The sequence below is a fragment of the Vidua chalybeata genome, chromosome 20, assembly GCF_026979565.1.
Source record: "Vidua chalybeata isolate OUT-0048 chromosome 20, bVidCha1 merged haplotype, whole genome shotgun sequence".
In the NCBI taxonomy this organism is placed as follows: Eukaryota; Metazoa; Chordata; class Aves; order Passeriformes; family Viduidae; genus Vidua; species Vidua chalybeata.
Genome location: NC_071549.1, coordinates 677,000 through 702,241, shown reverse-complemented (window position 1 = coordinate 702,241; position 25,242 = coordinate 677,000). Strand labels below are relative to the sequence as shown.

The window sequence follows — 25,242 nt, the reverse complement described above, 5'->3', positions numbered from 1 at the left end:
GTGGGGATTCGGTGTCACGCCGCTAGGGCATTTGAGGTCACCATGGCTGGACTTGGTCACCCCCCAGGCACCCGGCACCTCCCTGGGGCACGTGGTCGCCGCTCCGACAGGGGTCAGGGCTCCGGACACCGGGCCTCCCCCCACCCCGCTTCCCGGCGCACTTGGTCTCTCCCAACGCGCCGCGGGGCAACTCCGCGGCCAATGGAGCGCGGGGGCGTGGCCGAGGCGGGGTCGCGTGCTCTACGGGGCGGGGCCATTGTGGACTCGCGCGCTGGGGGCGTGTCCTGGGCGGGCCGAGAAGCCAATGAGGCACTGGGGGCGCGTCGCGAGTGGGAGGTGGAGCCAATGGGCTTTGGGGGCGTGTCCGGGGCGGAGCCTCCGGATCGATGGGCGCGGGGGCGGGGCCCAGGGCGGGTCACTTGGCCCGGACGGTGCCGGGCGGTACCGGGCGGTACCGGGATGGGGCTGCCGGCGGCGGTCCGGGATCGCGTGGCTGCGGTTCACCGGGGCTCGGCGCTGCCCGAACGTCTTCGGCTCTACGACGGCTGGGCCGCCCGCTACGAGCAGGTACCGGGGACACGGAGGGACCGGGAGCGCCGAGGGGCCGTGGGTGTCCCCGCTGACCGCCGTGTCCCCGCAGGATGTGGCGGCTCTGGAGTACCGGGCACCGCATCTCGCTGCCGCCTCGCTCGCCTTCGCCTTCCCCGCGCCGCGTGCGGGGGCGCGGCTGCTCGACGTGGCCTGCGGCACCGGGCTCGTAGCGCGGGAGGTACCGGCCGGACGGGCGGGACGGGCCGCGGGTAACGGGACGGGGCGGGGGTGACGGTGCCTCTGTCCCCGCAGCTCCACCGGCGCGGGTTCCGATGCCTGCACGGCGTGGACGGCAGCGCGGGGATGCTGGAGCGGGCCCGGAGCACCGGGCTCTACCAGGAGTTGCGGCTCTGCGTCCTGGGCAGGGAGCCGCTGCCCGCGCCCGCAGGTAACGGGAGGGGGCGGACCCCCGGGACCCCTCGGTGACACCCTCGTGTCCCACAGCTGATGGGCCGGCACCGGGCGGGGGGAGCCCCGCAGGGTCCCCCCGGTGACGCCCCGTGTCCTCGCAGACCACTACGACGCCGTGACGGTGGTGGGGGCCCTGGGCGAGGGGCAGGTGCCGAGCACGGTGCTGCCGGAGCTGCTGCGCGTCACCAAGCCGGGTAACGGGGGGCGGCCGTTTCCCCTCCCCGCCGGGACCCCAGGGGTGGTGAGATGGGACAGCCGGTGGATGTGGGTCCCCCGCTGAACGCTGAACCCGCGGCACAGCTGGAACCCGGCCCTTGTTCCTGCTGCCAGGGACAGGCGATGCACGGCGTCCCTGACCCTGCCCTCTGCCAGGTCTGGGCAGCAGGACAAGGTAGGAGGTGGCAGTAACGGTGCTGCTGTGTGACAGCCTGTGCTCAGGCGCGACATCCCGCCCAGCCCCGGCCCACCGGCCCCCTGTCCCGCCCATCTCTGCCTGCTGTCCTGCCCATCCCCTGCCCACTGCCCTGTCCATGACCTCTCTGTGCCCGTCCCCTGCCCACTGACTCCTGGCAGGCTCTCAGTGCCTCCCCGTGTCCCCACCCTTTCCGGGGAATGCCGTCCCCAGAGAGGGACGCCCTGTGTCAGTGTTACCTGTCTCCTGTCCCGCAGGCGGCTTCCTGTGCCTGACGACAAGGAGCAACTCCTCGAACCTGCGGTACAAGGCAGAGCTGGAGGCGGCGCTGGGGCAGCTGGAGCAGAGCGGAGCCTGGCAGAAGCTGCTGGCCCAGGAAGTGGAGTACTGGGAGAGGGCCACCACCGAGGAGGAGAGCACCCAGGGCACGGGTTACATCTCCGGGGTGGTCTACATCTACCAGAAGTGCCCTGTTCCCCACCTCGAGGAGGGCTGAGAGCTAGCATGGCTCTGGAGGGGGGGTGAGCACTTGACCCTTTATAAAACTGAACCCAGTGACCCCCTCCTGCAGCAGGGCAGCTGCTGGGGGTGACAATATTTTGGGGGAATTTCTCCATTCCCTTCCTTGGTTCCTTCTCACTGAGGTCTGGGCTTGGGGGCCCTTGTGTGCTCCTCAGCATGGGAAGGGTCTCCTGGATTCACCAGGGTCTCCTGGGCACCGCCTTTAGCTCCGACGCTTAGGTATTTACCCCAACACTTCAACGTTCACCGTGACATCTCCCAGACTCACGTGGCTGTTCCGAGGCATGTCCTGTCTGGGATGTCTTACCCCACCTCGCCCATCTCAGCACTCATGGTCAAAATCTAGATCCTTCATCTCCTACCCCCAGAGTCTTTACCTGCTGGAGGTGAGTCCCCACCTCTGTGTCCTGTGGCCTCCCATCCTCATCCTCCCTAGGGACTGACCCAGCCAGAGTCAAAGCAGCAATGCCAAGGTGTCTTCCAGCTGGAGAGGCTTTCCAAGTGCTACATCTGCCTTTCATCCCACAACAGCTGCTTCAGTCTCTAATTTTCTCACAGCTTTGTAGTTAATGGTCTGGGAGGGGAGATGAGTTTGGAAGGGATTTCAGGAGCTGGCAGCTGTTCCCCACCCAGAAGCCACCCAGCACTGCCTGCCCAGCCTGTTCCCCCAGCCCCTTGCTGGGCTGCCTTCACAATTCCTCCTCTGCTGCTCCCTTGGGAAGTTTTTTACCCAAATCTCTTGCTGGAATATTTGGGGTTTTTTTTTTTTCATTTTTCCCTTCCCTCAGACCTGTTTCTGCTAATCCTGTTCCCATGTTCCTGGAGAACAGGTTGCATCCTTCCCCTCAGGAGCTGTTCCTCAGTATGAGGCAATGGCTGTCTGTCCCTGTTCTTCACCCAGGGCATCCTACATCTTCCACGCTCACCCTCACCATGGCTCTTGTCACCCTTTTCCTTTTCTCCCATGTTTTGGGGTCCCTGTGCCCATCAGTAGCTGTCCTATTGCTGCCTCCCCCTTTGTCTCCAACACTGTCACCTGGGCAGCTGGCAGCTGTGGCTGTCCCCAGCCCTGCATTTGTTCAATAAACCCCTGTCCCCGCTGTCTGTCTGCTGTGTGTTGTTCCCAGAGCAATGGGAATATGCACCCTCCAGGATGGGTGGCCAGGAGCCTGGGAGGGGGAATTCAGCTGTTCTCTGGGGCCCCCTCCCAGTCCATGGGGGCTCAGAGCATCTGGTGTCCCCCCATGCCTCTCTTAGCTCTCAGCATCCTCTCCCTGCCTCAGTTTCCTACTGCAGGGAATGCCAGGAGCACCCTGACTGACTCCTGTTGATCCCCATGGGAAGATGGGGATGTTCTAGGTGCTGGAACACAGCAGCTGGCAGGGCACAGCACCCCCAGGACGCGTCACCATCCTCCCTGCACCGCGCTGTTCAAAATGAGCCCAGGCAGCCTTGGTGGCACCAGGATGTTTATAGTCCCTGCCCTGGGAAAGGGCACATGTGGGGTCAGCCAGCGTGGGGATGGGCAGGAGGAGGGAGTGCAGGGGCAAGGTGTGGCACGGGGAGGGAGTGCAGGGGCAAGGTGTGGCACGGGATGCAGGACAGGGACAGTGGTGCTCTGCCTTGGGCTGGCACCTGGGCACAGTGGTTCACACATAGTCCTTCATGGCATAGCCCATTGGGCCGCAGGTTTTCACTCCCCTATACTTCTTGGGGTAGGGGTCCTGCTGGGACTGGGATCCTGAGCAGCACAGGATGCCCCCACCGAAGAGCTGCAGGGCACTGGAGGCCCAGCCGATGTAGAGGGCAGCCCCCAGCTCTCTCTTGAGGGCCTCAGGCACCATGGGGTTGTAGAAGTTGCTGACGATGCTGTTGGCAGACCAGGAGACGGGGATGAGCAGCATGATGCTGGCCATGATGAAGATAACACCTGCCACCGCAGAGATCCTGGTCTTGGTGCCGTTGTCATCCACACAGCGGGTGCAGTCAGCTCCCGAGAGTGCAATGAAGAAGGCAAGGAAGGCCACGAAGATGGAGGTGACGACCAGGGCTCGAGCAGCTTGCAGGTCAGAGGTGAGCTCCAGCAGGGAGTCGTAAGCCTTGCACTGCATCTGCCCCGTGCTCTCGTAGACGCAGTTCATCCACAGCCCTTCCCAGAACACCTGGGCCACCACGATGTTGGAGCCGATGAAGGCCGTCACCTTCCACATGGGCAGGGCACAGGTTAGGATGGAGCCCAGCCAGCCCAGTGCAGCCATCACCAATCCTCCCATCTGCATTGTCATCATCGCCATCAACAGCTCCTGCGGGGACAAGCATGGGTGTCACAGGCACAGCCCACAGCCAGGGACAGCACGGGCTTCATCTGCTGTGTCCTGCTCCCCACAAGGATGGGACTGGCAGCAGGGCAGCATGGGGACATGAGTGACACAGGGACTTGAAAGACGTGGGGACATGAGTGGCATGGGGTGGTGCTGTAGGACAAGCTAGGGACACATGTGGCACTGAGTACCCAGGCCCCAAGCAGGCCAAGGTGCAGGAGTCCCCGTGTGTCACACTGGCCCCTACATTGTCCCCACAGCACAGCGCAGCCTCTGCCATCACCCCTTCCCAGGGCATGGCAAGTGTTAAGGAAGGGATGGCTTTTGGGGAGCAGGAGCAGGAGGGGGCTTGCTGTTCGCATCCCCCAGTGCTCCAGAGTGCAAACTCCCCACCCCACGCTCACCCCATGTCCTGCCCTGATGGCCATCCCCCAGTGCCCACCCCATGTCCCACTCCACCACGAGTGCTCAGCCTCCCTGGCCATAAGCCTCATGCCAGGGGTACAGGCAGGGAAGGCAGCCCCCCACACCGCTCAGCACTGCCTGCTCCCGGTTTGGCTTTGCCCTCACAGCCATCCTACAGTGCCCTTTGGACCCGGGATCTCCTCTCCAGGAGAAAATGGACCTGATCCCAGGTCTGGGGCTCAGCACCTTCTGCGGTACCATCCTGGAGAAGCCCCAGGAGCAGCCCCAAGAGGGCAAAGCCTGGTGAGGGGCTATGGCGTGGCATCCCTGGGAGAGGGGTGGTTGGTATAGGGACACATGCTGGGCACACTGGCAGCTCCACTGTGGTCACGTGTGACTGCTGTGGCCATGGCTCAGCCCACATCCAGCTCAGCCCCTCACGGAGCAGAGTTCACCCATGGGTGCCTATGCTGTGCTTGACAGCTGGGACCAGCCGGGGTTTTATGGCCCTGAGCTCAGCAGGTATCGGTTGTGCCTGGCACACCCTGCAGCTCTTGCCAGAGGTTTCACCATCATTTCCCCTGTCTTGGTTTTGGTTTCTCCGGCCTCTCCTCTCCCGTTTTATCCCCACTCCTTACCCAGCACCTTTTATCCCTCAGGAGCCTGATGGACACTTAACACTGGGACTTTGCATCCCCCGGGCCATGAAAGACTCTTTGGGCCAAAATCAGAGCCCCTCCCCCGTCTCCAGGCAGGCAGGGGCCAGGATGGTGGCACCTTTCCCCAGCCAGTGGGACCTGGCCACACAAGACACCCAAAACAGGGTCTATGACCGCCTGCGTGGGGACAAGTGGCGTCTCCATGGATCCCCAGGGATGCTCGACAGAGCATTGTGCTCACATTTCCACCTGGCCACCGGCACCACAGGGTTACAGGCATATTTTCCACCATTCCCGTGCCCAGTGAAGGGACCGAGGAGCTGGGAGGCCTCCAGCCCTCAGATCCAGATGAGACACCTAGAGCTCGGCGGAGTCACCCCTCGTCCCCACAAGCCCCGAGGTGGGAAGGAAGGATGATCCCAAGCCAGAGCAGCACTTGCCGTGCCGGAAGCGAGATAGGCAAAACAGCCGGCGCTGCCCACGCCGGCCGCGGGGCGCTCCCAGCCGGGGCTGTGCGGCGGCACCGGGGCCAGCGCGCCCCGACCCGCCCCGGCCGGCGCCCGCCACCTTCTTTCTGCTCGGGTAGGAAGATCGCGGCGGGTCGGGCGTGGGACAGGCGTGGGACAGCCCTGACACCCCGTCCGGCGCCGCCAAGGTTTTGTGCCGTGGTAGCAGCCGCTGTCACCCCCGGGGCGGCCCGGGAGGGGAGCGGCCAGGGACGCCAGGGCTGGAACAGGCGGCGGGGATCTCAAGAGGCTCTGAAGAACAGATTTGGGTGATCTCTCAGGAGGACGGGAGCCCAGGGCACAGGAGCGCCGGGCTGTCCCACCACCGAGGCGGGTGCTGGAGAGGGTAAAGGATGGAGAGGGTAAAGAAGACGAGGCACAGCGGGGTCTGAGCAGCTGCCGTTTAATGCGGGAAGGCTGCACACAGGGAGAGACGGCAGCACAGCCAGGGGTACCGTGAGACCGCACTCCCGGCCCCGAGCACCCCACTCTGGGGCGATGGATAGGGTCGGGTCCGGGAGTCGCCCCCCACCACGCGGGGGCACAGCCCCGCTCCGGTCTCGCCTCCCCGACCGGTTTTCCCAGCCCGGCCGCTGCCTTCCCACTCCCAGGATAATGATGCCCCCGCCCTGGGGAGCTGCCGCGAGAAATCACACTCTGTACGGCCGCTCCGAGCCCCGAAAGTAGGTCAAAGTCAAAATTTAGAGAACAGGCAGGTGACAGCCCCTGTTACCCCTCAAGACCCTGCCGGGGTTTGCAGAACCACTACGTCCCTGTGACCACGTGGGACAGGTTCGCTGTCCCTACCAGCACCGACACCGCCACCCACCCCGAGGGACAGACACGTCCCGGGGAGCTTCACGCGGGGAAAGAGAGCCCTGTGCCACCCGTGGGACGGGCTCGTGGGAGCTGTGTCACCACATGGCACACCCCGATACCGGGAGCCAGGAAATGCTCGAGGAGGAGATCAGGTGATGTCTCAGAGAAGATGCCTCAGCTAGATGCTCCGGGGGGAGCAGAACCCCCACCGCGGACAGCCAGGACAGGATCTCTTTGTCCCCTGTCTCAACCGAGATTAAAGAACCGGCTTCAACCCCGGTGGAACAAAGGCAGCTCTGTCTGCCTTCCCTCGCACCGCCCCGGCGCCCGGCCGGTCCCAGCCCAGCCGGGGAGGTTGGGTGTCCCGGGAGGTCCCCGCGCCCTGGAGCGGCCGGGGGGCCCAGGCAGCCGCGGCGGCTCCTACACGTAGTTGCTGGCTGGCAGCGAGCGAGCAGCCGTGAACTTGGCGGAGTAGGGCTTCTCTCCGCGGGGGGGGCAGGTGCAGCACAGGATCCCCCCCCCCAGCAGCAGGAGCGCCGAGGCCGCCCAGCCCACGTAGAGGGACGAGCCCAGGTCCCGCTTCTGCGAGTCAGAGACCAGCGGGTTGTAGAAGTCCTGGATGATGCTGTTGGCTGACCAAGAGATGGGGATGAGGATGAGGATACCGGCGACGATGAAGATGATGCCGGAGAGGATCATGACCTTGGCTTTGGCGGTGTCATCCTCCACACAATTGGTGCATTTGCCGCCGGTGACGGCCAGCAGGGTGCCCAGGATGGCCAGGACGATGGCCACCACCACCATGGCGCGGGCAGCTTGCAGGTCCTGCGGCAGGGCCAGCAGCGAGTCATACACCTTGCACTGCATCTGCCCCGTGCTCTGCACCACGCAGCTCATCCACAGCCCTTCCCAGATGATCTGTGCCACCACGATGTTGTTCCCAACGAAGGCCGTCTCCCGCCACATGGGCAGTGCACAGCAGAGGATGGAGGCCAACCAGCCGATGACTGAGAGGGCAATGCCCAGCACCTGCATCCCCATGGAGGCCATCGCTCGCTGCCTGCTTCCCTGCCCGCCTCCTGCCGCGCAGTGCCGGCTGCCGGGACCATGGCAGGCATTATATGCCTTTGCCGAGGGAGGAGCGCCGCCGCAGCCGCCGGCCTGCTGCTGGCACCGGACGGAGGGGTAGAACCAGTTTCCCGGGATTCTTCCATTTGTATTTCTCCCTGCAGCGATGACACTTAATATCCCGGTTGCTCCCACGGAGGAGGACGCAGGGGACTGGGATCAGGCCACCCAGGTGTAGGAGTGCATGCCATTGCTGTGGGCAGGCAGCACTGGGGTTCAGCCTGGAATGCTAAAGGGGAAGAGCTGGTGCCCAGGCACCAGGATATCTCTGCCATCCCTGCCAGAACCCTCTGCTCCATCACTTGGATGGGGTCCCTCCACGCCTTCATGCCTCAATTTCCCTCCAGCTCATAGTGACTGCTCCAACATCAGCCCAGCCTTTTGGCCCCCCATGGCCCCATGCTGGGGGAGGAGCACATTGTCCCCTCTGGCTGCTGGGCTCCGTGCCCAGCAGGACACAAGCGGCTCTTGTTTGCTCCTTGGCGTCCATACCAGCACTTCCAGCCCTCCATTAGGCCTCAGGCAGGAGGTGCCACCACCCAGACCAACAAACCGGTTGGAGTGGCTGCCAGTTCCCCACGAAGGAGAGACAGCACTGCCTGGGGCAACAGGGGGACAGACCCCAAACCCAGCTCACCTGTGCTCCAGTGCCAAGCCAGGGTTCACACAGCCACCCTCAGCCCCAGCTCTGCCCGTGTCCCACTGCCTGCGTGGTGGGGTTAGGTGGGTTGGGGCTGTGAGGGGCAGATGTGGCCTCGAGCTGTCCCAGAGCCATACCCACTGATCCCACTGATCATACCCAGGGCCACACAGCCACACCCACTGATCCCTGCGCTGATGCCAATACCAATGCCAATACTGATGCCATACGGATGCTGACCTGTCCTCTTTTAATCCATGACTCCCACACAGGCTCCCTCCCTGCTCCCTCCAAGCCCCTGCACAGGCACAGCACAACATGAGACAGACGCCACAGACAGACAGACATTGCACTGTTTCATCACCCTAGCTTTAATCCTGGGCCCCTGGAAAAGATAAGAGGAACTGAGATAATCTTAGATTTCCTGAGCACTGGGGTTACCATCCCAATCCAACCATTTGTGCTTATTGCTTGGTGTGATGGACTCTGGAGTTGCTACTGCTCATGCCAGGATGTCCCTGGGCATCATGTCCCAGTGTGGTGGGACAAGCCTGGTGGCCCATGCACTGCGCTGCCAGGAGGATGCCTGGGGACATGTCTCACAGCAGACCCCAGCCTAAGGAGATGGTCATGGTCCTGCCTGCCTGACTTGTGCCAGTGGAGCTGCCCAGGCTCCGTCCCTCTGTCCTGCTGGAATGCTCGCATTGCTGACATACCAGTGTGTCCACCCTGTAGCCAGAACCTTGTGGTCAAGGACTCCCTTTAATCTACAAGGCTCTGGAGCATCCCCGCCGGGGCCAGACTCTGCCTGAGGCTTTCACCTCCCAGCCGGCTGCTGTAACCACCGCATTATTTGGGGTTGGAGAGAGGCACACGCCCAAGTGTGTGTGTGGCTCACAGCGGCCGTGTCCCCGCAGGCACGTGGGGACATGTCTCTGGGCTGGGGACAAATGGCAAGGTGGGGACAGGGATTCCCCCGCGCGTGGAGCATCAAAGCTTGAGCTGCTCATACTCCCCCTCGGAGGTAGAGCAGGCGCCAGCACAGCCTCTGACAGCCAATGAACTGTAATTAATGCTGGAACGTGACAAATATTCCACCTGGCAGCTGCCACGCAGGGGCAGCCCCTGTGCCCTTCCCCACATTCCCAAGTGACACACCCACCCGGACAGCACTGCCAGCCCCGTGTCCCCAACACTGCCAGACAGCAGGACCGTCAGACACCAGCTTGTCATGGAGGAGCAGCAGCCAACCCCAGAGCCCTTGGAGCCTGAGCATGGTGGTGCAGCACAGGGGGGACCACCAAGCACCTCAGGACATGCCATCCAGGACAACCACTCCATGGACACCAGCCCCACACGGACACCAGCCCCACAGCCCTGTCCCAATGCTCATTCCCAGTGCATCCTGTAGGACCCCAGTCCCAGATTTTCCCCAATGTCACCTGCAAGGAGCCATGGCACAGGCACATGTCCTGGTGGGAACCACAGCCCAGTTGCTCAGCAGGAAGCTCCTCCACCCCAAAACAGGCTGCTCAACACATTCAACCCATCCTGAGCCTTCACCACCCAGAACTTGCCCCAGCACCCACTCAGGTATGGATGCCTTGCCCCAAATGCAGTGGGATTTGAAGGACATGCAGGAGCCTGGGTTCCCATCCCTGTTATGCTGCACTAAGAGGGTTTGTGAGGGCAGAGCTCCCGTTCTGGCACATCCATCAGGAAATACCTTCTGACACTTTTCCTGGGTTCACCAGCATTGGGACACATTGCAGCCCGTCAGCTGGGCAGTGAGGCCATTCCCAGGCACAAAGGTGACATTAAACGTAGTGTCACCACAATGCCAGGCACTGCTGGGTGCACAGCAGAGGCTGTGTTACCATGGCCTTGTTCAGGGTGGAGGAAACCCTGCAGGGAGAGGGCTTGGGGCATGAATCTCCTGCCAAAAAGGTCTTGGGGACATCCTCACCCAAGACATGGGTGTCAGTCCCACCTCACATACATCTCACATACACCACTGAGGAGGGGAGAGCCCCTCATCCCCCAGGACCCACATATGGACCCACCAACCTGGCTACCTCAAGGTCCCAAAGAGGCAGGTGAGACTTGCCACCAAACGATGATCCACCAGGATCTCTGACTTCACATCTGCCAAGCAAGGTACAGCCAACAACCCTCCCACTCAGCCTCTGAGGAGTGGGGCAGCTTCTCCCCGCTGGAGGCCGAGGATTAGTTACCAGCAGCCCAGAGACTGAATGTTCCCAAAAAACATCCTTGCTCAACATAAATCCCTCCGACCGGCTCAAATATGCAGAGTCAGGTTGTTTACTGCTACGGGAAAGCAAAGTCTAATCAGGAGGGGAGCTGCACGCCGGCACCTGCGGGGTCCCTGCAGGTCCCCAGCAGGGAGAGAAGGGACCTTCGGCCTGAAGTCGCTCTGAAACTCAAAACTCTGTCCAGTTTCTATGCAACAAGTGGCTCCCAACAGGGAAAACACCCCTAAGCACTGCCAAGGTGGTTGGCAAAGCTTTGGGGGAGATGGTGGATCAGGAAGGGGGTCACGGGCCGGGCAATGGGAGCGTCCCCACCGGCGATGCTCGGAGGAAGCGGGATGCCACGGCAAAGCCCTGGGGAAGACGATTGGATCTGTCGGCGTGGGGATGCCCCAGGCATGGTTCAGCATCCCGCAGCAAGCCACCAGCCCCCTGACACATCCTGCTGGTCCACGTCCCCCGCCGCCCCCAGCCCCCGTGTGCCGCAGCCACCTCCCTGCCCCGCCGGCAGACAGAGCTGCCATTGATGCTCGGAGCCGCCTCACCTGCTCCCGCCGCGCCGAAGGGGCTCCAACAATGGGCTGCCTGTGTGCCCTGGCCGGGGCAGAGCCAGCAGCCCCGCGCCTGAAATATAAGCAGCCGAGGCGGCATTTACCGCCCCGGCCCCGCTCCCCCGGGGGAAAAAGCGCCGGCACTCCCGACCGCAGCGGCGGGGAACACCCCAACCCCGCCGCACACGTGAGTGGGACGCGGCCCCGCGGCGCCCGGGGCGGTTTCTGCCGTCACCTCCTGCGCACCCCCGGGGTGCTGCCGGGTGCCGGTTGCATGGATGGGGGATGCTGCAGTGGGTGTCCCCCCTGTCAGCGCAGGTGTTCTTCCTTTGGAGCCACCAAAACGGTGATGCTCCCGTGACCTTTGGGTCTGACATTTGTTTGGGGTCTCTGCATCACAGTGGAGCAAATCTGTCACCACAGAGTTCCTGCAGCCACCACACTTCGTCCCCATCCCGAGGGACTTGGATACTCCTCATCCCTCCCTAGCTGTGCAGAAGTGCAGAGGGACTGCACCGGGGAGGGAGATGCAGCAGTTGGGATGGGGGTGCTCTCAGGAATCCCCCAGGGACGCTGGCCCTGCTCAGCTCCTCAGTAAACACTAGTGAGCTGGTTTGCTCACCACAAGAATGTGTCCTGCCAGGGGTGACCGGCACCCCGAAACCCCGGTGATTTGCCCCTTCCTCCATCGTGAGTCAGGCGGTGGCAGCTGCCCCAGGCCGGCACGACACTGGACACAGCCTGTACTTTGGGCAATTTGGGATGACAAAGTGGGGACGCCGCGTGTGGGGCTCTGATTGCAGGGTCGGGGGCTGTGGTGTTTCACTGCCCTGTCCCACCCCAGCTCTGCCCCAGTAGCTCCTATCCCACATACCTGCATCGAGTATCCCATTCTTCTGCTGTCCCGCAGCCCTGCCTGGAATATCCTCCTTGTCCCATTTCCCTATCCAGGGGTATCCCTCTCTCCTACCTCCCACTCCTGTGTGTGTTATCTCCCCTGCCCCATGCCCTGCTGTTGAGTATTCCCATTGTCTGACAGACCTGGCGATATAGCCCTGCCCCTATTCCTGTGCCCCACAGCCCTGTCTGGGGTGCCAACCTCCTTCCCCAGAGCCCTGTCTGGGGTATAACCCTACTCCAAAGCCTTGCTTGGGGCATCCCCACACCCTGCAGCCCTGCCTGGGGTCCCCTCCTGCTCCAGAGCCCTGCCAGGGGAACCCCTGCCCACAGCCCTGCAGCCTCATGTGCACTGGGGGAGGGTGTGTATGTGTGCACCTGTACCACCACCTGTTCACCTCTGCCTCTGTGTCAGTCTCTGTATGTGTGAGTCTGAGTCTGCCTGTGAGTCTGTACGTGTGTCTGTCTGAACCTGTCTGTGTGTCCGTGAGTCTGTGTGTGTCTGTGTGTCTGTGAATCTGTTGGTGAGTCTCTGTGTATCTGTCAATCAATATGTGAATGTCTGTTTGTCTCCATGTGTCTGTGTGTCTGTGTGTCCGAGTCTGTCGCTGTGTGTCCGTATGGCTACGTGTCCATGTGTTTCTGTGTGCGGCTGCATGCCAGGGCGCTGCTGCCAGCAGAGGGTGTGTGGGGGGTGTGTGTGTGAGTGTGTACCTGTGTGTGTGTGTGTCTGTGTGTGTGTGTGCCTGTACTTGTGTGTGTGTGTCTGTGGTGTCTGTGTGTGTGTATGTCTGTGTGCGTGTGTGTACCTGTCTCTGTGTGTCTGTGTGTGTGTGTGTGCCTGTACTTGTCTGTGTGTCTGTGTCTGTGTGTGTGTGTGTGTGTGTCTGTGTCTGTGTGTCTGTGGCTGTGTGTCTGTGTGTCTGTGTCTGTGTACCTCTGTCTGTGTGTCTGTGTGTGTGTGTACCTCTGTGTGTCTGTGTGTGTGTGTCTGTGTCTGTGTACCTCTGTCTGTGTGTCTGTGTGTCTGTGTACCTCTGTGTGTCTGTGTGTCTGTGTCTGTGTCTGTGTGTGTGTTGACCTGCGCCTGTGCACTCCCGCACCCTGGGGCCGTGGGCACTCCCCTGCCTGCACACATGGGGCCCTGTGACAGCACTGGACCGTGGGCAGCCACCCCGAGGTGCCCCCGAGGGCTAGGACCCCCAGCGCCCCCAGCAACAAGAGCACAGAACCCTGGGGGCTGCTTGCACGGGCTGGGTCAGCCCTTGGTATCCCCAGCTGGCTGTGGGGATTTTTGGTGCCCTCAGGGGGATGATCACGGTACAGTGGGGGAGCAGAAGCTCACCCAGCCAAGTACAGGGTATTTTGGGGATGTCGTGGGTTGGCAGAGGCTGGATATGGGGGTATTGGGGTGTCACAGCATGGTGGAGGTCAGACATGGAGTGCTGCAGGGGGCTGGAAGGCAAGCAGCGTGGATATGGGGTGCTGGGGTGACATGGGGTGACAACAGCTGACCCAGATATATATTGGGTATCAGGGTGCTGTGGGGTGACCCCGCTGGCTATAGGGGTTCAGAGTGCTGCAGGGCAGTAGAAGGTGCCACCTGTGTAGTGCCCAAATCCAAGCCCTCTGGCTATGGGGTGTTGGGATACTGTGTGGGCAAACAACGCCAACCCCTCTGGCTGTGGGATGTCAGGGTACTGTGGGGTACAGCCAGGCAGCTGCAGGGCTCCTCCCCCCACCCCCCATCCCAGCTGCACGGCACCAGCTGCCAGCATCCCACCGCGCTCTTGAGTAGTTAATAAGTTGTAGAGGAGATTTTTGGAGCAGACAGGGAACAGGTAGGAGCAAGCCTGTGTCCAGCAACCACATTCCTGGGGGAGGGGGACTGGAAGCACTGGCACTACCCCCGGCATGCAAGGCTGAAGGGGGAAACATGCACCCCACAGCCATGAGGCTGTTGCTGCCAGGTCTGAAAGGATTGCTCATGCCTTGGGATATTTTTCCCTTTGCTGGGTGCCAGCTCAGGTTGTCAGGGTGATGCTGCCGGGGTGGTTACGTGCCTTATCTGCTTCCTTCAAGGTCACAAGACTTGTGCAGGATGAGTAAAGATATTTATCAGTCAGTCAGAGGATCTCCGAGAGTGCTCCCAGCCCAGCAGGGTGGGAACAGGAGGGGCCGGGAGGGGTTCCTGCTGGGCCGGGAGCACCCGCAGGTCCCCTGGAGCAGTGACACAAACCTCATAGCATGGCAGAGGGGTTGCACTTTGCACGGTGATGCAAAGGTGCCCAACGCTCACTGAACCCCAGTTAAACGTGAGCACTGACAACAAATCAACAAACCCTGACCTGCCACATTTCCTCCATGAGGGAAAGGTGAACCCTTGGGATTTCCAGGTCCACAGAAGGGCTTTGGTGGGAATGAGCATGGTGGTAGTGCTTCCCGATACCCATCGGCCGAAACCAGGGGATGGCTGTGGCAGGTGGCGTTTCTCCTCCTCCCGCCCTTCTCTGGTTACCCGGCGCCATCTCTGCAAACAAAGGGGAGGGTGTGGGACACAGGTGACGGTGACGGAGGAGCAGAGAGGAGCGTCCAGCAGCCAGCACTGAAACCCCACCCCGGGGCCAGGCCATATAAATAGCACTGCGCACAGGTGTAAGCCGATCCCCCGGCTGCGAGCGGCGGCGGGTGGCGGCGAAGGTCTCGGTCTGTGGGTTCTTCTCTGCCATTGCCTGCAGCGCGTCACTGAACCATCCACCATGTCGATGGGGCTGGAGATCGGCGGCGTGGCCTTGTCCGTGCTGGGTTGGTTGTGCAGCATCATCTGCTGCGCGTTGCCCATGTGGAAGGTGTCGGCCTTCATCGGCAACAACATCGTGACGGCCCAGATCCTCTGGGAAGGGCTGTGGATGAGCTGCGTGGTGCAGAGCACGGGGCAGATGCAGTGCAAGGTCTACGACTCCATGCTGGCGCTCCCGCAGGACCTGCAAGCCGCCCGCGCCCTGCTGGTGGTGGCCATCATCTTGGCCGTCCTGGGCTTAATGGTGGCCATCGTGGGTGCCCAGTGCACCCGCTGCGTGGAGGATGAGAGCACCAAAGCCAAGATCACCATCGTCTCCGGTGTCATCTTCCTCCTCTCTGGTGTCATGACCCTCATCCCTGTCTGCTGGTCGGCCAACACCATCATCCGGGATTTCTACAACCCACTGGTGATTGAAGCGCAGAAGCGGGAGCTGGGCACTTCGCTCTACGTAGGCTGGGCGGCCTCCGCACTCCTGCTGCTTGGGGGGGGGCTGCTCTGCTGCTCCTGCCCCCCCAAAGACGACAGGTACCCCACGGGCAAGGTGGCCTACTCCGCCCCACGCTCCGCTGTCACTAGCTACGACAAGAGGAACTATGTCTGAGCACCCCCAGGGTCCCCCGGCACCCCTCGATATCCCCCACCCCACCCACCCACCCCGGGACCCTCATTGCCCTCCGTGGGGCCCGGGGGCGGCAGCGCCCGGGCGGGGGGGGGCGCGAAGGAGGGGACGGGGACAGCCGCGGGGTCAGGGCCGGGCTGTGTAAATAGAGACAGTTTCGGTTAAACACGAGGCAGTTTCGGGTCGGCGGGAGAAGCGGCACCCGGCGAGGTCCTGCCATGCCGATGGGGCAGGATGGGGACGGGATGGGGACGGTGTCCCTCTGCTGTGACCCTCCATCGCTGCTGGCCCGGCACCGTCTGTCCCTGTTACGCGTGGTCTGTACCGGTTACATTTGTCAATAAACGTGTCCTGTTTTGGTACCCGAGTGTCCTTGAGATGTGCGGCACGATCGAGGTGGGCACAGGGAAGGGGAACACGGCGGTCCAGCCCCCAAGACACCCCACACAGCCTGCTACGGTGGCACCCGAGTGGCACCCGGCTGGGGACAGAGGGCTCCGCCGCAGCGCGCCAGGCGTCCCTGCTCGGGGTGGGGACCCGTCGTCCCCCTGCATTCCAGGGGCAGCTCCCCGGGAACGGTCGGGGCAGGAAGCAGCGGAGGAGCCGCTGGATGCCGTAGGGACACTCCCTACCCGCAGTCCAAAGTCTGGGGCCGCCGGGGGAGCCGCGAGGCGCTTCCCTCGCCTGAGAGCCGCGCTGGGGCGAGGCCGCCCTGCTCGGCCGCTCCCTCCCGCCCGCCGCCACGCTCCAGCGGGCAGGGACAAAGGGGCAAGAGCCGCCGCAGGAGCGCAGAGCCAGTCCTGGGGAAAGCGAGGCCGGGGGCGGCGAGTGCGGGGCTGAGCCGGCCGGTCCCGCTGTGCCTGCGGGCGACAGCGGGCGGAAGAGCCCTGCGGAACCCCCGCCACTTGCAAGGAGCCGGCCCGCCCGGCTCACTTGCCCCGTTGCCCGCTCCGGTGCCCGCGGGGGCAGCAGCGGGAGCGGCCCCGCCGTGACCCTCCCCGTGCGCGCTGCCGCCGTCCTGCCGCGGGGGGGCGCCCGCCGCCGGCGGGGCGATCCGCGCACGCGTCGTCACGGCCCGCGCGCCGGCGCCGCCGCCGCCCGCCGCCGCCGCCGCCATGATGCTCCGCCGGCTGCCCCGCGCCCCCGCCCCGCCGCCCCTCCCGCGCTCCCTCCCGCAGCCCGCCGCCGCTGCCGCCCGCTCCGTGGCCACGTAAGGGTCCGGCCGCGCGCGGGGTGGGGCGGGGGCGGTGGGAGCTGTCCCGGGGGGGGAAATCCCGCGAGCAGGGGCGTGGCCGTCACAATGGAGCTGGCCACGCCTCCCTCGAGCCACGCCCCTTGCATCGAGGTTCCTCACGCGGGCTTGACCACGCCCCCTACCCGCCTGCCCTTGGCCCAGCCCTGGCCGCGCTCTCACAGAAAGCCAGGCTGGGCCAGGCAGGAGGGGACCACAGAGGGGCACTGGTGCCACCTCCCCTGCTCAGGCAGGGCCATCCCAGAGCACAGGGCACAGCACTGTGTGCACAGGGCTCTGGAGTATCCCAGCCCAGGGAGACTCCAGCCCCTCCCTGGGCAGCCTGTTCAGGGCTGGGCACTGCCCAGGGCAGCAGTTCTGCCTCCTGGGCAGGGGCAGTTCCTGGGCTCAGGCCCTGCCCGTGGCTCTGGTGCCACTGCTGGGCCCCGGAGCAGAGCCTGGGCCCTGCTCTGCCCTCCCTGCACACAGGGACAGCCAGGCCTGAGGGCCCCTCTCAGCTGGGGCTCCTCTCCAGGCTGAGCAGCCCCAGCTCCCTCAGCCTTTCCTGGGCACAGAGATGCTCCAGGCCCTCCTCATCCTCACAGCCTGAGTTGGCCCGGCTCCAGGAGCTCCATGTCTCCCTTTTCCTGAGGAGCCCAGGACTGGACACAATACTCCAAATGTGCCGCACCAGGGCTGGGCAGAGGGGCAAGGCTCACTTCCCCTCTGGCCATACCCCATTCCTGCCTCCTGCAGTGCAGTGCCCCTGACCCATGTGGAGGTAGAGGGTCACAAGGATCGACCACCCCTCATCCTGCTCCATGGCCTCTTTGGCAGCCACAGCAACTTCCAGACAGTGGCCAAGACACTGGTGCGCCGTGGTAGCGGCAAGGTGAGACTCAGGGGTGGGGGGAGGCGCAGCACACAGGGAGGGGTCCGGGGTCATGTTGGGCAGTGCCTGTGGTGACATGCTGCTCCTGCCCAGGCAGGTGCTGACATTGGATGCCCGGAACCACGGCAGCAGCCCCCACAGCCCCGTGATGACATATGAAGCAATGAGCCTGGACGTGCAGCACCTCCTGAGCCGCCTGGGCATCACCAAGTGCATCCTTGTGGGACACAGCATGGGGGGCAAGACGGCCATGACGCTGGCCTTGCAGCGGGTCAGCAGGCACCGGGGTGGGAGTGGGGTCACAGGCTCAGGAAGTTCCAGGGGGGGCTGTAGGAAGGGGATGGTACCTTCTGAGACTGTTCACCATGGCCAGCCTTCCCCCAGCTCCACAGGGACTTGTCTGTATCAGGGTAGGTGGTGTAAGCCAGGCTACAGGAGCAGGAGCAAAATCTTTGTCCACCAGCCCATGCTCTGCCCTGTCCCTCCAGCACCAATTGTGAGGGAGCTTGGAGATCTATGCCGAGCACGACGACTCTGGGAAGGGCACATGGAGGTCACTGCTGAGACAGGAGGGAGCAAAGAGCCTCCAGGGAATCTGTCTGGGAGTGGAGCCCTGTGTCCACTCCCTCTGGGGAGATCTTGGGAGATCCTGGCATCTGATCTGCCCTGCTTGTGTCTCCAGCCAGACCTGGTGGAGCGCCTCATCTCCGTAGACGTTGGTCCTGGCTCAACCGCCCCTGTGTCCGAATTCTCTGCCTACATCTCAGCCATGAAGGAGGTGAAGGTCCCGGCGGGGCTGTCCCGCTCAGCAGCACGCCAGCTGGCAGATGACCAGCTGCAGCCCGTGGTCAAGGTAGGAAATCCCGTGGGAGATGGGGAGGAGGGAGGGTGCCAGGACATCCTGTTTTGTTGCTCTAACAAGAATGATCCCCTTCCACGTCAGCTCCCACAGCTGAGACAGTTCCTCCTCACCAACCTGGTGGAGGTGGAAGGCTGCTACATGTGGCGGGTGAACCTGGAGGCTATTTCCCGGCACCTGGCAGATCTCATGAACTTCCCTGTCTTCCACAAGCCATATCCTGGTCCTGCACTCTTCTTGGGAGGGTCCGACTCGCCCTATATCAGGTGAGACTGGAGAGAAGTGGTTCCAGGTCTGTGGTTTGACCTTTTGTGCTCTTTGCAGCTGCCAAGAGTGGGAGGAGCCCCGGGATGGGGAAGGTCCTGAGCAAGGGCTGTTCCTCCAGCAGCCAGTGACATCAACATGCTGGAGCGAGGGGGAACCTGGGGGCCCCCTGAGCTTTCCCAGCAGGAAAGGAGTCATATCTGGGATCATCCTCTGCTTGGGGAGGGTGAGGGAAGACACCAGGAGGGATCTCTGATCATGGCATGTTCCCTTGTCCTGCAGCTCCAGAGACTACCCAGAGATCCAGCGTCTCTTCCCCAAGGCAGAGATCCAGTACATTAAAGGTGCAGGCCATGTAGTCCATCAGGATAAATTTGAAGAATTCATCACTGCTGTCCTCAATTTTCTGCCACAGCTGTAGCACTGGGGACCAGGGTTTCTGCAAGGACCATGTGGGTCCTGAGGAGCTCTGGACAGTGATGCAGGGCTCGGGCTCTGAGGATGGGCTCAGCTGGAACTGGCTGCCTTACTGCAGTCTGATCCTACCTGCAAGACCTTCTCCCATCCTGGTTCTCCTGCAGCCAGAGCAGAGAGGCACCTGCATCCTGCTGTGATCTCCTGCCACCTCTAAGGGACATGGGGTGCTACTGGCTCAGGACACTGTCCTGCATGCACAGGTGTGTCAGGCACACAGAGGGGGCAGGAGAACCCTCCTGTTTTCCTGCTGCCAGACCCTTCCATGGATCTGGCTGTGACTTTGCAGAATGTGCAATAAAGCTGAATCCATGCCAAGGCAGAACAGGGGTTGGATGTGGCCATGGTGGGCAGAGCATGTGTGGGGGCACAGGATGGGGTTCTTAGATGGCAGCAGGGATGCTGGTAGGAGATGACAGCTGGACTGGGCCCTAATGTGACAAGCTGCGGGAGCAGTACACATGAGACACGGGTTTGAGGATCTTCCTTGGCTTCTCCAGGGGAAATTTCATCCTTGCCCTATGCCTGGGGCAGTGTAAGGATTGGGGAGTGGGGGAATCTGCCTCCTGAGCAAGGAGCATGTTTGTCCAGGCTGTCCAAAAGGCAGGCGTCACTTCACCCCTGAGCTCCTGACAATTTCTTCCCTCCCACCTGCTCTGCATCCTCTCAAGGCAGCATAACACCCACCAACCATGGGCTGGAGGCAGGGGAGCAGGGTGTCTGCTGCAAAATTGCCTTTATTGGACAACTGGTAAAGCCAGGGACAGGGCAGAAGTGACTATGGGGGTGACAGATCATCTCTGTCACAACTTGGGACACGCTGTGTGAGCGGAGAGTAGAGAGAGACACTAACCATCTCTGCTTTTGCTGCTCCAGAGCCATGTGTCTGCTGCTCCCTGGAATGAGTCTGCTTAATTTGGGGTTTGGAGACCCCAAAAGGGAGGGAGGACAGAAGACTGAGGATGTTTTATTCCAGGTCTGGCTGTAGTTGCCTAGCAGAGTGGGCACCAGGGACTGCTTTGGAGATTTGTTGTGTTTCTGCAGAGCTCTCCTCTCCTCTCCTCTCCTCTCCTCTCCTCTCCTCTCCTCTCCTCTCCTCTCTCCTCTCCTCTCCTCTCCTCTCCTCTCCTCTCCTCTCCTCTCCTCTCCTCTCCTCTCCTCTCCTCTCCTCTCCTCTCCTCTCCTCTCCTCTCCTCTCCTCTCCTCTCCTCTCCTCTCCTCTCCTCTCCTCTCCTCTCCTCTCCTCTCCTCTCCTCTCCTCTCCTCTCCTCTCCTCTCCTCTCCTCTCCTCTCCTCTCCTCTCCTCTCCTCTCCTCTCCTCTCCTCTCCTCTCCTCTCCTCTCCTCTCCTCTCCTCTCCTCTCCTCTCCTCTCCTCTCCTCTCCTCTCCTCTCCTCTCCTCTCCTCTCCTCTCCTGTTTTCTACAATATCACCCTCAAATTAAAACACTTTTGCTCTCCGTGTATTATTTTTTTTCCTGTGAAGAATGTCAGACAAATAACTCCAGAGTCACAAATTAGTTCCTTGGGTGCCACCAGCCAGCTGGGGGTGGGGTCTGGCCCCAGCTATCAGCACACAAGACCTTTGGACTAAGCCATGACCTCTGGAGCCCAGAATCAGTGGGGGATTTCTCCCCACACCTTCCTGTTGGCCAGGTACCAGGTTTGGGGCACAGACAGAAGGCAGTTGCAAGGTAAAGAGTCTCACCATGGCAGGAGATCAGCAGCCTGAGAAGATGAAGAGCTTTCAGAACATTGTAGTCCATTCTTGTGATGGCATCTGCTGAGGGAGCATAGGGCAGCATTGTTGGACCTGGGGTGAGAGAGACAGCAGGGAGGAATGAGAGCAGTTCTGTTCCTGCATGGGAAGGGTACAGGGAATTCAAGAGACATCCCAGGGGCATGTCCAGGCATGTGTCTGCTGGCACAAGGGATGCCATGGGCTGCACTAACTCACTGGGCTCTATGCCTGTCAAGTGTTAGGGTGCTGATGCCTCCAGAGATCCAGCTGACTCCCCAGGCAAAACCAGCCCCCTTTTTGACAGCCTGCTCCCAAGGAGCCTGCCAAGAAACAACCTGTCCTGGTCTGAGCTCTGCTCCAAGCAGGACGTCTGATCCTTGGCACAACTGCAGTTAACCACAAACCCCACCTTTAGGAAAACCTCTGTGGCTGTTGCAGGCATGGCTTTGAAACTGCTCTATCAGGCATTGGGTAGAAATAGAGCCTGTTGATGACCTGCAGGACATGGTATCTGGGGTGACAGAAGATGTCAAGTGTGACTTCACTGGTGTCCCTCACTGCAACAGTGATTAATGCTGAGTGCCAGACCAGGAGACTGGGGCATCTTTTCCAAGATCATTCTATTTGGCCCACCTGACCAACAGCACAGAAAAAGGACAGGGCATCCTAAGGAAGACACAAGTGATGTGAATATTTTCTTCAAGCCTCTGCTCTGGTGTTCTCCCAGCTGCCATGCTAGCATGGCCTGGAACCATCTGAGACCCAGCAGGAGAAGCCAATTTCCCCGGCAGTGGTTGGCGGGGGAGATAAATCTGGCAGGAGGAGTGCAGGCAGAGCCGCGGGAGGGTGGGGGTGGGAGCTCCGCCTCCAGGGAGCACCAGGGAAGGCGGTCACAAAGCTCTGGCCCTGGTGCTGCTACGAGGGATCTGCGGGTGACCTGAACAGTAGTGGGGTTCTCTGCAGTAAAGGCTGGACTCAATGACCTCAAAGGTCTTTTCCAATCTAACTTATTCTGTGATCTCCTGCCCTGCTCCTTGGTCGGCAGGCCCCTGGCTCCCTTCAGCCCATGCCTGCTCCATCAGGGTGGCCGGGCTATACTCCAGCCCTCCTCTCATCTACCCTGCCCACAGCATGCGGGCTCCTCCTGGCCCTGATGTCGCACTACTTACTCAGGGAGCACTGCCGGGTCCCGTGCTGGCCCTGGACACCAATGGGGACTAAGGGGGCACCTCAGTGTCAGGAAAGGCCAGTGGCACAGTAGAGGGCCCTGCAAGCAGAAAGCCCTCAGTTACACTGGGAAGTGCCTGCAGCAAGAGGGGCTGTTGCAGGGCAGGGCCCCTCGGGGGCCCCTGTTCAGGCCCAAGGGGGACAGCCACCCCCACGAGCTCTGTCATCACAGGGTGGCAAGGGGGTGTCAGGGTAGTGATACCCAACTGCCCCTTGCCTTTGAGCCTCAGACACTCCCCAGGGCTGGACCCTACTCCAGCATCCCACTGGAGACTCTGGACAGGAGCAGACCACAGCCCTTCATCTCTCACCTGAGTCAGCTCAGACCCAGCTGCTCCACCATCCTGAGGCTGTCACTGAAGATCTGGCTGGCCTTGGTGCCCTTTCTGAAGCACAGTGTTGTGGAGCCAAGCCTTATCCACATGCATTTGCATTGGTCCTGAACCTCTTCCACCTGACCAAGGCTCAGAACCCCTGGGGTCAGCAGGCTGTCCAGCACCCCAGAGATCACTGGGTTGCTCACATGCTCCACAAAGTCTTTCTGCACATTCTGGAGCAGCTCCTCTTCAGGATCTGCCCTATAGCTCCAGCTGCCCCACCACTCCCTCCAGGTGCTGCCTCCTCCCTGTCACCTCTCTACCTGCTCCCCCTGCCCTATTGCCAACCCAGGGTGCTGCTCCCTCCTTCATTTTCCAGCCCAGAGGTTTTTCCTGCCATCACTTGCCTCCCCCTTTTCCCACACATTTTTCCCAGGGAAATTGCCCAAAGCAATGCATTTGCAAAGATTCAACATCTGTGGGACAAGGAGGAAGAGGTGCCCTGCACCTCTCAGAGGCAGGCCTGGGACAGCTCTGCTCACAGCTGGCACCAGGCAGGGATGGTTGTCCTCTGTCGAGGACCAACATCCCTTTGTCCACACCCCCAAACCCTCCAGACCTGTCTGGGGCTGAGCTCAGCTCATCCTTTCCAGGGGCTGTACAGAGACACTGCCTCAGGCAGCAACACTTTGTGCTGGCAGTTGGGAACACTGGAACAGCTGCCCAGAGAGGCCGTGGGGTTTCCCTCTCTGGGGACACTCCAAACCCACCCAGACGCCTTCCTGTCACCTGCTCTGGGTGACCCTGCCTCGGGTTGGACTGGGTGATCTCCACAGGGCCCTTCCAGCCCCAACTACTCTGTGATGCAGCCCGCAGGATCCTGGAATGTAAAACCAAGGCTGTGAGAAAGCCTGAGATTGCCCCTAATCACATTAGCGGGGCTGGTCCGGGCAGGCTGAGCATGTGAAAGGCAGAAGTAACGCCAAAGCTCGGGAAGTGCAGGCATGAGGCGAGGGGCAGAAGCCATCCAGCCCCGGGGGAGGCACATCCAGGCAGAGAGAAGCAGCCGCTGCCAGAGGCTGAGCGGGGCGATAGAACGGGGAGGCCTCACGATCTCTTGACCATTCAGGGGACTTCCGTAGAACGCGAGGCCTGGCCCGGAGGCAGCGACCCCGCACCATCCTGCCCCGGCAGAGGCACCGGAGGCGGCCCCGCCCCACCGATGCCCCGGGATTTTTCCCGCGGGCGCTGCCCGGGACCGCTCGGGCCGCCCTGGGCCCAGCCGGGCTGACGGGGCCGTCGTCACCGGGCAGTCACGTGACGGGACGGCCCAGCCACCCCCCCGCTTCCGCCGCCCGCCCTTTCTGAGGCACGGCGCTGTGCGGCCGCCGATTGGCTGCGGCGGGACGCGCTGTGATTTCTCATTGGCCGTCGGCCGACGGGCAGCGCCCCCTCTTGTGTCACGGGATAGGCCTGGCGGGATGGCGAGTGGGCGTGGCCCGACGACCGGCGGCGCTGGGCGGGGACGCGTTCTCTCTGCTGATTGGTCAGTGGCGCCGGCGGTGCCGGGCGCTGATTGGCCGGGGCGCGCGGGCCGGCGGGGGGGGCCGGGCGGGAGTTGCACGCGGCAGAGGCGGGAGCGGCGCGGCCGGAGCCGGGCGGGACCCGCCGGGACAGGTGAGGCCGGGGCTGCCCGGGACTCTCCGCCCCCGCTCCCCTCCCGCCGCCCTGGCACCCAGCGCCGCTCCTCGGGCCGCCGCCCACCGCGGCCCCGCTCCTTCTCCCCGCCGCCCGGTGAGCGCGGCCTCCCCGGGGCCTGTCCGTGAGGGGCGGCACCGCCCGGTGGCAGCGGCGCTGAGGCGGCGGCGGCCCTGCGGGCCGGGCTGCACCGGAGGTTCCGCGGTGTCGCAGTCAGACCGAGGAACGGGGCGCGGAGCTCCCACCGGGGCCGGCCCTGTCCGCTCCGGCCCTTCCCCGGGCCGAGCTGCGGGCGCGGCTCGCCTGCCTCTCCTGTCCACCCGCGCTGGGGCCGTGCCGATCCCGCCTGGAGGTGCCTGGCGGGTGGGAGATTCTTGTGCCACAGCGGTCCGGAGTAGCGGCACGGAGCTGGTTCTTTTCGCATGCGGTGGGTTTGCCCGGTGCCCCCCTGGAGGCCGCATACGGCTGTGTTTGGGGCAGGTGCCTCCCCTCCGTGTTGGGTCGGAGCTGGTTGTGTGCTGGTTTGGAACTGAGGCTGGCTGGAGTTTGGTGTGGATATGGTGATGCAGGTTTGACATTTATTTAGAACCCCCTCTGCTGTGTTGTAAACACTGGCTTCCCTAAAGCAGCTGATGTGATGCCTTTGGGGTTTCCTGCTGAATTAACTGAAGTGGAATGAACTCTAAATAATCCATGGTAAATTGGAGAATCCTGGAACGTTATTGGGCATGTTATGTTAGCTGTCTCATAAGGATCCTGATGGTGATTTTGGCAATGACTTGAAGGAAGCTGACAGGTAAAAGCTGAGGAACTGCATGAGCAACTCAGAGTGCTGAGTAAAAAATGGGAAATGAGAATCCGACACTGTGGCCTGGTTAGTTTGGCAGTGGACTTTGGGGAGACCACATGTGTTTTACCAGAAAAAGGAAACTTCAGGAAGAGTCTGAAATGGGAACAGAGAAGCAAGGGAGGGACAAGTGGGATCTG

The 25,242-nt window shown here is 62.2% G+C and overlaps 5 protein-coding genes across 9 annotated transcripts; 3 read left to right on the top strand and 2 right to left on the bottom strand.

Annotated features, from left to right (window-relative positions):
* Positions 1–401: 401 nt before the first annotated feature.
* Positions 402–3,036, top strand: METTL27 (methyltransferase like 27). Its single transcript, XM_053961551.1, has 5 exons — positions 402–567; positions 641–769; positions 844–979; positions 1,104–1,196; positions 1,672–3,036. The coding sequence occupies exons 1-5, from the start codon at positions 460–462 to the stop codon at positions 1,908–1,910; spliced, it is 705 nt and encodes a 234-aa protein (XP_053817526.1). The 5' UTR covers positions 402–459; the 3' UTR covers positions 1,911–3,036.
* A 366-nt stretch (positions 3,037–3,402) lies between these two features.
* LOC128798245 (claudin-4-like) lies at positions 3,403–23,893 on the bottom strand. 3 transcript variants are annotated; one of them, XM_053961552.1, is made up of 4 exons: positions 22,552–23,893; positions 22,183–22,280; positions 20,981–21,085; positions 3,403–4,239 (listed from the first exon to the last, which is right to left on the bottom strand). In XM_053961552.1, exons 3-4 carry the CDS (start codon positions 20,981–20,983, stop codon positions 3,586–3,588), a joined length of 657 nt encoding a protein of 218 aa, XP_053817527.1. In that variant the 5' UTR covers positions 20,984–21,085; positions 22,183–22,280; positions 22,552–23,893; the 3' UTR covers positions 3,403–3,585. The 3 variants fall into 3 exon arrangements, with proteins under 3 accessions (XP_053817527.1, XP_053817528.1, XP_053817529.1); XM_053961553.1 differs by lacking the exon at positions 22,183–22,280; XM_053961554.1 differs by lacking the exons at positions 20,981–21,085; positions 22,183–22,280; positions 22,552–23,893 and adding an exon at positions 11,230–11,338.
* Positions 6,215–7,696, bottom strand: LOC128798247 (claudin-4-like). The gene has a single exon (XM_053961557.1). It carries the CDS (start codon positions 7,694–7,696, stop codon positions 7,067–7,069), a length of 630 nt encoding a protein of 209 aa, XP_053817532.1. The 3' UTR covers positions 6,215–7,066.
* Positions 14,823–15,916, top strand: CLDN3 (claudin 3). The gene has a single exon (XM_053961555.1). The coding sequence runs from the start codon at positions 14,892–14,894 to the stop codon at positions 15,534–15,536; it is 645 nt and encodes a 214-aa protein (XP_053817530.1). The 5' UTR covers positions 14,823–14,891; the 3' UTR covers positions 15,537–15,916.
* Positions 16,669–20,355, top strand: ABHD11 (abhydrolase domain containing 11). Of its 3 annotated transcripts, none has more exons than XM_053961548.1 (6): positions 16,669–16,764; positions 17,542–17,677; positions 17,775–17,948; positions 18,360–18,530; positions 18,621–18,802; positions 19,083–20,355. In XM_053961548.1, the coding sequence occupies exons 1-6, from the start codon at positions 16,670–16,672 to the stop codon at positions 19,219–19,221; spliced, it is 897 nt and encodes a 298-aa protein (XP_053817523.1). In that variant the 5' UTR covers position 16,669; the 3' UTR covers positions 19,222–20,355. The 3 variants fall into 3 exon arrangements, with proteins under 3 accessions (XP_053817523.1, XP_053817525.1, XP_053817524.1); XM_053961550.1 differs by having other exon boundaries at positions 16,675–16,764; positions 17,771–17,948; XM_053961549.1 differs by lacking the exon at positions 16,669–16,764 and having other exon boundaries at positions 17,517–17,677; positions 17,771–17,948.
* Positions 23,894–25,242: the final 1,349 nt, after the last annotated feature.

Excerpts from the sequence above, each read along its gene's own strand:
- ABHD11 (XM_053961548.1), top strand. The coding sequence starts at position 16,670 with ATGATGCTCCGCCGGCTGCCCCGCGCCCCCGCCCCGCCGCCCCTCCCG. Across the intron at positions 17,678-17,774 it reads TGCGCCGTGGTAGCGGCAAG|GTGCTGACATTGGATGCCCG; the intron begins GTGAGACTCAGG and ends CTGCCCAGGCAG. Across the intron at positions 18,531-18,620 it reads AGCTGCAGCCCGTGGTCAAG|CTCCCACAGCTGAGACAGTT; the intron begins GTAGGAAATCCC and ends CTTCCACGTCAG.
- METTL27 (XM_053961551.1), top strand. The coding sequence starts at position 460 with ATGGGGCTGCCGGCGGCGGTCCGGGATCGCGTGGCTGCGGTTCACCGG. Across the intron at positions 568-640 it reads GGGCCGCCCGCTACGAGCAG|GATGTGGCGGCTCTGGAGTA; the intron begins GTACCGGGGACA and ends GTGTCCCCGCAG. Across the intron at positions 1,197-1,671 it reads GCTGCGCGTCACCAAGCCGG|GCGGCTTCCTGTGCCTGACG; the intron begins GTAACGGGGGGC and ends CCTGTCCCGCAG.
- CLDN3 (XM_053961555.1), top strand. The coding sequence starts at position 14,892 with ATGTCGATGGGGCTGGAGATCGGCGGCGTGGCCTTGTCCGTGCTGGGT.
- LOC128798247 (XM_053961557.1), bottom strand. The coding sequence starts at position 7,696 with ATGGCCTCCATGGGGATGCAGGTGCTGGGCATTGCCCTCTCAGTCATC.